The 13,388-nt window shown below is 41.3% G+C and overlaps 1 protein-coding gene across 1 annotated transcript; it reads left to right on the top strand.

Moving 5' to 3' along the window:
* The first annotated feature begins 8,544 nt into the window (after nucleotides 1-8,544).
* LOC135497685 (transcription initiation factor TFIID subunit 3-like) lies at nucleotides 8,545-9,296 on the top strand. The gene is made up of 2 exons (XM_064787517.1): nucleotides 8,545-8,635; nucleotides 8,947-9,296. The coding sequence occupies exons 1-2, from the start codon at nucleotides 8,545-8,547 to the stop codon at nucleotides 9,294-9,296; spliced, it is 441 nt and encodes a 146-aa protein (XP_064643587.1).
* The last annotated feature ends 4,092 nt before the right edge of the window (nucleotides 9,297-13,388 follow it).

The following is a 13,388-nucleotide window of genomic DNA, read 5'->3' on the forward strand; positions in this document are numbered from 1 at the left end:
ACAATCAAATAATAGTATTACTGTAGTTTTTGTAATTCCTCTCTCGGATCTAAGGATGTACGGAGTCTCACGACAGAGCAACCTGGTTTAGTTAGTTGATGTTGACCTCTCAAGAAAGGTGTACCTTTGGAGGAGACTGTCATCACTTGCAACTCGTGTCAGTTGATGTGGACGCCAGTGTGTTGCCTTTGAGGAGATTGCTTGTTTTCATGAGTGGCATTTGTTAACTGATGGGAATGAATGCCTCTGAGATTTTGTCAGACTGAACTCGAAGGGGATTTTCCTGATTATCCGGCCAGATGCTTGATTATCCAGTCAAAACTGTACTGACATGGCACTTGACCCAAGAGAACCAGGAAACTGGACATAAGCTCTGGTTATTTTATCTGGCTGTCTAGTTCTTCAACAAACCGAGAAGGGCAATACTTGTGGTGGTAGTCTGGTAGATGAATTTCCAACGACACCACCTGTGAAATTAGCCAGAAGTTGACCCGACTGCCTTCTTGTGGCTACATGTAGTAGGTCACAAGGACTCCTGACTGATTTTGCAGTACAGAAAAACAAATAGGGTATTGTTAAAATCTTGACAAAACTGTAGTATTTACAATTCATGAGATGAGACTTTATAATGTAGGTACATCTCATTGTAGTTATGGACTCATAAGACCAATTTGGGATGAATGAAAATAACATGTTGACATCCTATGAAAATAATATTTTGAGAAATATTTGCATGGGGGCAAGAAATCCATATACGTAATTCTCGGTTTTAAACGACCAGTCCGTTGGCCATGCCCAAATCCACGATTACAATACTGCATAGCCACATTTATGAATGGAGGCATGTCTTCAAGTACAAATTCTGTCTGGATTGGCTAGTTCAGCACTAAATTGACAGATTTGACGTAACCGGCTGGTTTTCATTCTGGTATTCTGACGAATCACTAGTAATCGACACCATTTCTTCAATGAGCGGCAAAGCTGAGATTACACACTGCGGGCCTATGCTCCGGATTGGCTGAGCGTTATAGCATTGCTAAGTTATGACCGCCTTATTGTCGAAAAGGGGCTGGAAAAACTACACGCTAAACTGGTCGTTTAAAATCGAGAGTAAAGTATTACCGAAAACCACTCCAGGTATTAGTATTATAACTTAAGACGATGCAAATTGCAAATTGCAAATTGCACGCCTGTGTGCAATTTCATGTTGCCAAGCCAACATCAACAAACTCATCTCCGATGAGCGCCGTGCTAAAAATGAACTGAAAGAACCAGTCCACATAGAGTTAAGACTGCCCCGGAGGTGTCTCAAATCTAAGATTCGATTTGAGTGGGCAACCTGACTTAAGCATATTTATGAATATGACTTATTTAAAGTAAGTACCCCACCTTTACTTAATATGCATTTTAGGTGCCCCACTTTGACTTAAAGTGATACTATGATGTGATTTACAACTTCCATTTTTGATTAGATTTATTATAAAATCGCTGAATGTAAACCACCGCGACCGCGAAAATGTTCATGTTGTGACGTCATCAACGAAAACGGCATCGAAGCGAGCCGTCCGGGCGGGATTAAACCATCAATTTCTAGAAAATGTGCATTTCGATTCGAAAACCTTACCGATTTATGAGAAAGTGACGTAGTCATTTGTCAAAAACAGCTAAAACATTATATGGTGAAATTTGACACGAGTTACCCTTTAAGTAGCTTTATGAATACGGGCCCTGGTGTATACTGATTCAGAGCACACTGGCGTGTCCGGCCAGGACACAGAATGATGGGAAGGAATGTTGGATCTTCGAGATAATAGTTTTATTCGAAACCTGTAATAAATTGTACATTTTGAATACACAGAAAAGTGGCGGTTTTAAAACCTATGAATAAACAATTTCCACGGTCCTTTACATATTGAACAAATATCACAGAGCCTTTAATTAAACTCAATTTGCCGTAATCCTAGTCTTTTGAATGCAAATGCTCTCAAAGCTAATGATTTAAGCTGGTGATAGAAATAAGCGAATTTACTAAATGTCTGTAGCACCAAAAAGCCTGCATAAAATAACAAGTGATTAAACGAGTGTTTAGATATGATAAATGTAACGTACGAATCAACATATTCTGTTTTTTCTTGTTTTTGTAATATGATAAAAAGGGTTAGCCCGAATTGGGCCGCGATCCGTCAGCTGTTGCTCCAAGTTGACTTCTGGCCGCGAAAAGCGCGAATACCGTGAGGTTGCATAAAACAAGTCATGCGCTCTGATCACGCGATCATTTGTACAAGGCGTAACTCGCTTCGAATGCCTAACTTTTAACGCGGGCTTTTCAAACACTATTAAAATAACATTTCCGTTTCGATATTTTCAGCGAAACACTCTCCCCGGCGATTGAAGTAATCTTTTCATCTACGCAAGCCCCTGCAAGATACAGAACCACGATTTTCGTGATTGGTCGGTCATAGACACTGGACGCGATCTTTTTGGTTACGTTTCGCGCGCGCCCATCCGATCCCTTGAAAACCTTCACAATGCGCCTAACTTTTAAATTTGGCGAATTTGGCGAATGTGGAAACTGACGAATATGGAAATGGCGAATAAGGAAGTCACCGTAAAGATACACTCCATTTTGTTTTCTAATTTCGGACACAAATAAACTACATACAAAATGATCAAATTCATAATAAATAGTAACATTTATATTTTGATGGTAGTTTACAGATGAAATGGCAATTGAAGAACGTTATCCATCAACTGGTTCTTGTTGTCTTTATTTGAGTTACTTGGAAAAAGGGGATGTTTGCTGCCCGAAATGACGCCGCGATTTGAGTTATTTTTCGATATTTTTTTGGAAAAGAGCATGAGATCCGTATAGGGCTTTCATTCATTCCGACCCGGTCGATAAGCTGACATCCAACGACGGAACCCCAGCGGCAAATCGAAAAACTAGAATCAATATTGTGTATTGTGGTCCTTTAAGTCTGATTAAATTGTTTGACGAATTTTTCAATAACGTTCATCTAATCAGTATGGTGGAGGGTTTAAAATTACAAAAATATTGAGCTTACACTTGCATGAAGAAGGCTTATCAGAGGTAAATGCCATATTTATTAGTATAATTAAACCCATTCTCCGGTATGGTACCACCTTTACTTTCAAAATATATTAAAACTAAATAAAGTCTCCTGCAGCTCATCAGGGACACTAATACACCGTGCAATAGTGTCTAACCTGTACCGCGAGTTCTATACAATATCGTCCCTAATAGGCCATGGGGCGAGTGTGAAAAATGTGAAGTTCCGTTTGACAAATTAGCGGGCAAATTGAAAACAGTCGTTTTTGGGTAATATGGGGGTGCTGATTTCAAAAATCAATTTTTCTCCCGCGTAAAGTTTTACATTAAGTCAGAAATGAGACCCTTAATAGGGCCTAATGGTCCCAAAGTAGGGGTAAAAAAATTGATGTCATCGAAACATGTCAACATGGGTATCAAAATGAAGGTCTATGGGGGTACTTTAACATTGCATAGCTTTTGGCTCCCTTAACGAACCGTGGGACCCCCCAGGGAGGGTCAAAAAGGGCAAAAGTGGAAACTTTGACCGCCTCCCATGAGCTTCATGGGCACCGCATGTGGATAAAAACTGTTTTATTCGACAGTACTCACATAGACCTTTTCATAGATACCCATGACGACACCCTTTGGCAAAAGGTTTTCGAGATCTTAAATTTGGAGCCTAAAAAGGGGTCAAAATTACTATCTCGGCAACCCTTACCCCGAAAGTGTTGTCATGGGTATCATTTTGAAGGTCTATACGATTACTGTCAAATAAAACAGTTTTATCCATTTATAGTCCCTATGAAGATTGTGGGACAGGGTCAAAGTTACCACTTTTGCCCTTTTTGACCCTCCCTGGGGGTCCCACGGTTCGTTAAGGGGGCCAAAAACTATGCAATGTTAAAGTACCCCCATAGACCTTCATGTTGATACCCATGTTGACATGTTTCGATGACATTAACTTTTTGACCCCTACTTTGGGACCATTAGGCCCTATTAAGGGTCTCATTTCTGACTTAATGTGCAACTTTACGCGGGAGAAAAATTTAAAGCACCCCCATATTACCCAAAACGACTGTTTTCAATTTGCCCGCTAATTTGTCAAACGGAATCCTTTTTCTAGACACATTTTTGCCACTCGTCCCATGGCCTATACAATGTATACGCGAGACAAAATATAGGGGACGATATATCGTCCCCTCTAGGGAGGCAAGGGGTTAAGCCCTATATTTACTGGCAGGACAGGACGGTGTTATATTGTTCTGCGATGTTAGATAGGGCATGGTAATGCGGTCAGTCAGATCAATAAAATCATATCAACCTGTATACACTGTATTCTCACAACCGAGTACTCTGATATAGTATTCTAAAATACATTGGTACCGTAAAGTCAACTTTTAAATGGAAAATGCATCAGCCTCGTTCTGGGAGTGGAGTGTTTTGGACACGCAACCAATATGCTCTACCAAAGTTCCCTCGGGTTGCACTAAAATGTGGAAACCATGCACACGTCACCCCGTAAGGAATTTCAGCTCACTTCAGAAGTTTGATGCTCTCAAAACACTGCTTCAAACACAAGTCAGCCAAGGAAGCATCAACCACCCTAAGTTTTTTAATGAGCACTACACATATTTGCCGAGAAAAACGCTCCAAATAGCCCATTTGCGCGGATTTTAGCATCACTTGAGCGAACCGATGCAGACTTCCTAAATGTACATGTCTCATTTTCTGTAACGCTGCCGTAACATAATGTAAACCACGGCGCTACCGGCGCTCCGGGCCGGCGATGGATGGAATTTGCCAAATTCGCACATATTCAAGTTATTTTCGTCGCCTATCTTTTTAAGTTTGAGGTATTTTAGAATAGAAATTGAACCCTCGGCTTCGGACCTTGGTTGAGTTACCAAGACACTCTCGGGTGGAGCTAAAATTTCGTCCAAACCCTCGCCTATCGGCTCGGGTTTGGACTGTATTTTAGCTCCACCCTCGAGTGTCTTGGTAACTCAACCAAGGTCCTCCGCCTCGGGTTCAATTCCTTAAATCATAACATGATTAGACATTCAGCTTGATCAACATTGCGGATATATCGGTCTGAACTTCATTTTGTGTTCCATGTATTTTTCGTGACGCCATCATTTGCAGCCGAAGTGTTTTGCACACGTTATCTTAAATGACATCCTGCACAGTGATAGTAGTGTGGTGAGGCGGTCAATCTGCTTGAATAATATGTAAAGAGCAAGCTCTAGTGAACTCACACAACTGTTTGACATGGGGGAGCCCCCCAAACCCCCGTCCTTCTGACATATTGAGCCAGTACATTGGGGGATGAGTCCCCCAAACCCCCTCCCCCGTTCTCTGAAAGTGACAGGTTTTAGTCAGTACATTAAGGGGAAGGCCCCCCCCCATCCCCCACCCCCCCCCCCCCCCCATTGGACTCTAAAAATAGAATTCCTTGGAGACGCTGAACAATAAGGCCCCATAAAGAAAAAGTCCCCGCCCCGGTAGCTGTCTCATATCTGCGGACAAGCAGCTCTTTGTGGTGAAATAATAATCGCATTTTCCACCTGCTAGCCTAGATATTTGTGTATGTTTCTTCACCAGTTAGTTGATAACGAATTTTTTATAGCTGATATATTCTTAATTGTTTTAACGCGTTTTTTTGGATTCGTTTGGCGCCAAAATCAAGAATGGCAAATTTACGATCTTGACACTAGAGGCGCTGATGTCATTCCGGAACGGTAGATGCTAAATCGGATAGCCAGGCGGTACGGGAACGCCTGCACTCTGACCACGTGACCTACATCATTACTTCACAGTTCCGGCAATGGGTCAAGTTTGGCAGTTACTAGAAATCACGTGACTGGATCTGGATTTAGTAGTGTTAAAACTGACTTTTTTTAAGTAAAGTACGTATATCGAGAAGAAGAGGACGTTTGCTTTGTCTGCAATGAAATGTCACAACTGTCTCCGCCGACGTTGTCTTGTATGTCCTAGCAGACGATTTTTAAATACATGATGTCCCACACCCGCACTTCAGTGGCGCCGGTGTGAATAAATCTACTTGTGTGAATGGTCAATGGCTCATGACGTCATGAAATAATTGCGTCACGAGGAAGGAAACAATGGGAATCACGTCCGACGTGGTAACTGTGGGTGCGGTGCGTCGTGAATGCAGGATCGGCCAACGCGCGGCCCGTATGGAATGCGACAAACTGTACCGGAACCAGAATTGTCATGGGTCTGCACAATTTTTTTCAGATTCGATGAACATGATGGATATATGAATTTTGTTAACACTTTATACATACGTAACCATTACACTCACTACGTTGTGTGAGTGATTATGTTCGCTTGGAGAATGCTTAGAATGCTTGCTTCTGATTGGCCAGTCTTGGCCAGTTTCTACTTTGACCAGAGAATGTTGAGAGGGAGCCAGGCTTTATGCAACGATGGAAATTATTCTACTTTTAGGGGAGATAAAGACGTACGGAGCAACCGGCCAGGGGAAACCATGCGTGTTCCCTTTCGAGGCGAAGGGGCGAATCCACTATTCCTGCACCTTGCTTAGGGCCAGGAAACCCTGGTGTTCCGTGACCAAGCACTATGACAGAGACAAGAAATGGGGATACTGTAAAGGTGGGATTTTAGGACGCTTGCAAAAACCTCAAAAGTCCCTTACAAAGACGTGGCCGTTGGCTGCATGTACAGTCCTGCCAGAAAGTAAATGTCCACCGTTTTTAAAAATATCACAGAGATAAAATAAGATATCTGAATGCGGTTTTCAGCTGAGTTTCGTATATTTAGTTGGTCATATAATTAGATGTTGTATTTGGATGCACCTAATTCTATCCCTTCATTATGTAACAAACATTTCAAAAAAGGTCCAAAAATCACTTTTTTCATTTCATGTGCCTTTTCAAAAATTCAAATGAGCCCATGAACTGTCCTTGATGACCATAATTTTTTGGCACTTGCAATTCCATAGGGTGTGTTCGATAATCATGACAAATGCACATTTTTTCTTAGGATTTTTATCTCTTCTATAACCTTTGATAAAGACCCCCAATCCTTAATGTATGAGCTGAGCATATACATAACCAACTGGATGTACCATTTTCTGATGAAAACCGCATTCAATTACCTTATTCTATCTCTGTCATATTAAAAAAACCTGTGGACATTTACTTTCTGGTAGGACTGTACATCGAAGTGAAATGCTTTATTTATTTATTTATTTATTTCGTACGAAGTACAATAAACAATGAGTTGATAGCGTGCATGTACATGTGCATGTGTGAAGTCACTGCAGGTCGAGGATAGGCCCCGGGTGTTTCAGTGAACCACGCTGCTATCAGTAAACTCATTACTGTTATTATGCTAACGGACTCGCCTTGCGTCGTAAATGAGTTACAACAGATGAACAAACCTCAAAATGATTATCATCAGACAGGAGGCATTTTCCAGTTGTAGAAACTGTAACAAAAGACATAACCTCTTTAAACCTGCTTTGACGTTCATTTCAGAGACAATCAGAACCTACGGAGGCAACACCAAGTCAGCATTTTGCATCTTCCCCTTCAAATACAAGGGGAGATACCGCTACAAGTGCATCCCACACAAGAAGGACGTGTGGTGCGCTACCACCAATAATTATGATGAAAATGGGACATGGGGCTACTGTAAATTAAAATGTAAGGACTGTCTGAGTTGATTTTGTGCTGGTTCATCAATCATTTATCAATGGTTTTATGGACTTTTTTAGTCAAATAGTTTATGGTATATAAAACCATATATTCTGATATATCGGTTGATCTAAAAAAAGTCCCGCATTTTAACATCCAATATATCAAATGCTTTGAAACAGAAATTAAGTATCCCTCTTATCTCCACATTTGTATTATAACATGATCGATCTGGGAAAAATTCTCATACTTTTGTGTCTTCTTCCTCGATCCATATTTATTGAGCGTCTGATTTACATAGTGAAATATTCCTGTTGGTGTCATGACGTTTAGAATAGATCAATTAAAATGTGCTTTACAGTTGTACCAAGAGAGCTTTAAATTATTGTTTATTATTTAAAGTACAATAACTTAGCCATACGTTTTCTGTTTTGTATTGCAGAAATAGTCTGCCCACATAACGCGAATCTACTTAAGGCAAAGAAGAATAGGAAGGGTCAACAGAAGCCAGCTACATGTATTACCAACTCAAGGGAGGCAGTAGTCGTCCATGCTCTGGAAAGGATTGGCTCGAAGTCGAAGGAGAAGAGAAAGGAAAAGGCGATGAAGAAAGTGAAGTCTAAGGCAACTTGGAAGAAGAAGCCGGCGGAGAAGGTTAAGTCGCCTATGGAAGGAGGAGGAAATTGGTCAAAGAAGGTGGAGAAGAAGAAGGAGAAAGAGAAAGAGAATGAGAAGAAGAAGAAGAAGAAGAAGGATGGAGGGAAATTGGGAAGGAAAAAGAAGAAGGCTGAAACGGATAAATAAAAGGAAATGAAAGAGGAGAAGAACATAACGAAAAAAGAAAAGAAGAAGAAAAAGGGAAGAAAGGATGGCGACAAAGGAGAGAAAAGGAAAAAGAAAGGCAAGACAATGAGTATATAACAAAGACAATAGAATGAAAGAAGGAAGGATGAGAAAAAAGAGAAAGTTAAAAAGACTATAAAGGGAAATAAATTGAAGAAGAAATATAAGGGTGGGCCGGGAAAGGGGAAGGAAGGTAAGAAGAAAACGAAGAAAACTAAAAGAAAGAACGATGCGACGGATGGGAAAAAGAAACTGAAAAACACTGAAAGAGACAGAAAAGCAAAGAAATCTAAAAAGAAAGACATTAGAAAGAAGAAAGGCGAGATGGATGAGTCAAAGAACAGAAAGAATCATGATATAAAACGAAAGGGTCGAAACGTCAAAAGAAAGAGAAAGAGAAAGAGGAGGAATCAAATGGGAACGGGGAAGAGAAAAAGAAAGGAAATCCACCAATGCATGGCAAAACCAGTGTTGCCGCATCCCTCCCACCGGTGACCGGTGTTATGGTTTCTAGAATGGAGACATTGTACAGAAAGGTCGGGGGTGATGTGGGTGGGAATAATAAGGCAATGGGGGGACAAGCTCTGGAACCTCAAAAAAGCCTGATGCCACCTAAGAGTGTTATCATAAATTCTAAGGAAAGTGTAAAAGATGACAGTAGTACGAAAAAGGCAATGAAGAAAGAAAAGATGAAGAAGAAGGAGAAGAAGAAAGACTAGAAGGGGAAGAAAGACAATAAGGGAAAGGGAAAGGACGACAAGAAGAGGAAAGCGAAAAAGGAGAATGAAGGAGAGTCAAGAAGGGGAAACTGACAAAAGAAAAGAAGGGGAAGACGGATCCGAAGGGGAAAGTGAAAAAAGACAAAAAGGGGAAGAAAGAAAAGAAGGGGAAAGAGAAAAAATGCACAAAAAGATGAAGAAAGACAAGAAGGGGAAATGAAGGAAGTCACATGGAAAAGTAAGACAGGAAGGGGAAGATGAAGACAGACAAAAAAGGCAAGAAATACAAAAAGGAGACGAAGGAAAAGAAAGGAAAAGACAAAAAGGGTAAAGTGAAGAAACACAGAAGGCGAGGACGACAAAAAGGGGGAAAGCAAACGTAAGAAGGAGGATTTTCCACCTTTCGGCAGTGCATGGTCATGGGCAACAGTTGATCAAATAATGTGATGGTCAAAGTAAAGATAGTGCGGAACCGAAAATGTATCTTCCTTAGCCTATTTGAACACAGAACAGAACAGAGTGAGGCACACACACTATAGATCAATACCCTTGATTGAGAGCATTGTTTACCAAAGGTTGATCATGCTATACCGCCTGAAATCTACTCCATACCCATAAAAGAAGAAATTTCTGATGAAACAAAACAACGATGCTGTAAACATAAAATGAGTTTATGGGGGCCGAAGGTTGTGAAACTTGCCAAGACATAGCTGTCACGACGTGTTGACGTTAAGCCCAGTCTACACTAGCCAACATGAACCAACAAATGTTGGCCAACATTGGCCAACATCGTGTTGGGCCTTGTTGCAGAGGCATCTTTGCTATTGTTTGCCAGTGTGGACGGGTCCAAAAACAAGTGAAAACATCAGCCAACTTGTTGGCCAATGTTGGCCTATGTTAGGCCATGCTACTTCTGAACAACATGTTGGTTGGTGTTGGGCAATCAGCAGCCAATCAGGGAACAGATTTGGATCATGTGATGGAGCTACTGGGACAAAATGGCAGCCTCAATGAAAGATAGAGAATGGCAATTTCAAGAAATTGAACACTTAATTTCAGAATACGAAAAGCTTCATCCATCCGCAGGAAATTCTTGAGGCTTTTGAAGTCTGAGGCCATTAACTCTTGAAGGAGGCAGTGATAGGCCCCATCATGCTTTTTCCACAAGTATGGCTTTTGTCAGTTGCGGCGGCGACGGGGGTTAATCACAACTGAAAGAATTGCTGCTGAAGCACCTAGGCATGCTTTCTTCCTGTGGTTCTCCATTGTTTTAAAGAAAAAATGAAGAGAAATGACTGATTTTCCCTCCAAATTGCCCTCAAATTCATGCCAAACACGGTCAAACTTAGTCAAACTTGTTTGGCAATGTTTGCCTGTGTTTGATAGTGTGGACGGGTCCCCAAACATTCGCCAACATGATGTTGGCTCATGTTGGCCAACAATTGTTGGCGAATGTTTGCTAGTGTAGACCAGGCTTTAGAACCATGACAACAGTCGACAGTGCATTTTGTTTGCTGAGGCATTTGCGTAAAAAAACCAACCAAAACATGGTTCCGGATTCCGTGTGATTTTGGTAAACCTTTGATCATTTCGTAGGAAGCATCGACACGCTACGTCGTCCAGTACAACGGTAACCCTTTTTGCTTTTGCATGTGGCTGTGATTTTGGCCATCACATTTCATTAGTTGGACTGCTCTAAACATTATATCAATTTTTCTTCAGGGTCGGACTGCAAAATCGCATGTTCCAGTGGCAAATACGTCGATAAGATTTGTAATTGTGTCACTGAACAGGGTAAGTTCCTTTGATGCTTAACCTAGTCTCTCCTGACAGTACCTAGCTTATATTGAAGTATCAATACAGTTTCCCACTTGTTGCTCGAGATTTTACCATCACATGATGTTGGACTAAGCACTTCCCAACAGGAAGAAATTAACGTAATTTACAACAAATAAACTACATGTAGTTAACATATATACAAAAATCCCCATTCTTATAAATACCAATTTAATTCTTACGAGTTTCTGATATTTACCAGATTTTTGTCTAACTATCTTTTAATTTGTTCTTCAAGTTCATAATAATATACACGTTACTTTGTTGACTAGAATCGATGGCCATCCTAATATTTCTATCATTTTCAGTGTACAAGGATACAACCTGCGTGGACTTATACGTAACGGGAGGATGGGGAACTGCAGCTGATTGCACGAAGTGGAAGCGTTGGGGCGAGTGTACCAAAAAACTGAATTGGATGGCGTGTTATTGTAGCAAGACATGTAACCAATGCGGCGTCTAAACAAAGTCACCTGTTCGAATAGTCAAGCAGACAGACATTCTACCGCCGAAGCGAGTACAAGTGCATGTAGATGTAGAAGTAGTAATCTGATTCAGAATACAATTTCTTACTGAAGCTCAAATACGATCAAGATTTATTTGATACTAGGGAGGAACAAGGGATGGGACTGGCATGTACGTCAAACCAGGTGTTGAACCTCGGCCTCCCACCAAAAAATAAGTGATCTTCAAGTGATAAGTGAACCGTGACCTTCAACAATACAACAGGTGAGAAAACGGATTTTAAACCTCTCGAAGAATTCCCCGCCCGCGCCCTGTGCTCTAATCATCCCCGGCGCTCATCATCTGATATGCAACATTTCTCAACATCTTAGAGTAGACTGTATAATATAAGACATTTAAAACTGTTACACCGGGATCCGCATAGGTTATTATGCCGGGAAGATACCGCACTCCATAAAAGTGTTACGAAAATAGAATCAGCTACAGGGGCCGCGGTGGTGTAGTGGCTCGGGTCTCTGACAGGCAGTCGAGATGACCCTGGTTCGATTCCCACTGGCGGCGTGAGACTAGTCGGGTCTCTCTGCTCTCTTTAAATGGGTACAAGTCGGAAATTCTCAGGTTGTAGTGCTGATTGAGCAGCTAATCCGAGTTATTTAATGTAAAGTGCTTTGAGAATGATGTACATTATAAAACGCTGTATATTAGAACCTGCATTTATTTATTTTATTTGTTTCATTTGCGCAGAGTCGCGGCCATCCATCTGTGGCGGCCATCTCGGAAATCCAAAACAACATTTTCATATAGATCTATGCCATCAAAACTCAACAGAAAAGCTCTAAATGCCATGCCAGTGTGTATTTGACAGTCCCATATGATCGTCAATTTCGCCTCGAGAAACGGCCTACCCTTTGCATTTTGGCCATGATATCAGAAGCGGTCGGGTCGGGGATGCGTCGCGAGCCAAAAGGCGGCAAAAATCGGGTCCGCTTTCCGGGACTTCACCTAATTAAAAAGTGATTAGATTTTCGCATTATAAAGTCAACCATGAATCCATACAGTGAATCGATTGCATTTAATGATAATCGGGTCAAGGCAGGTATGACATCAGCCAGACATCAACGGGTCGTCTAAAAGAAAAAGAATGTTGGGAGGCCACGCCTCTGGGGCCACGCCGCGTGGCCCAATCACTGATGCTAGCAACCTGGGCCACTGGCACATCATTTCTGGCGCATCGTGCGGTAGTTTTTGGAACTATCATCACGAACTGGCACTTCGGTAATCTTGGGGAAAGGGTAAATGCGGCCAGTGGGAGTAATCATTATCTAAACAAATATGCCCGACTGTTTATGCTAAAGTGTCTATTTAACATATCTTCGGCTCAGGAATGGGCTCGATAGTTGATTAGATGCTCTCTGAGCTTTATGCAGGTTAAATTGTTTCCAAATTGTAAATTTAACATGAAGGGTGTCAAGTTATAAAACGACCAGTCGTGAATCACTGCACAAATCGAAATAAAGTTTTGTGAGGAATATTTTTATCACTTTTTGTGATACATCACCAAAACTAACATTACAGCTCAAACGATGCATCATATTCCACTCTTGAATGGCCCAGAGGAAAGAGCCGGTCACAACCACTACCTGCAAATAGGCGCAAAAACTGAAGGTCACATTCACCATGTTCACCGGTTTGCTCGAATGTCACATTCACCGGTTTTTCCGAGAGTCGACGATTTGTTCTTAATCATCGATTTCACAAGCAACCAATGAAGTTTTAGAGGAGCAAGTGGAC

This window comes from Lineus longissimus, chromosome 13, assembly GCF_910592395.1.
Source record: "Lineus longissimus chromosome 13, tnLinLong1.2, whole genome shotgun sequence".
Classification (NCBI taxonomy): Eukaryota; Metazoa; Nemertea; class Pilidiophora; order Heteronemertea; family Lineidae; genus Lineus; species Lineus longissimus.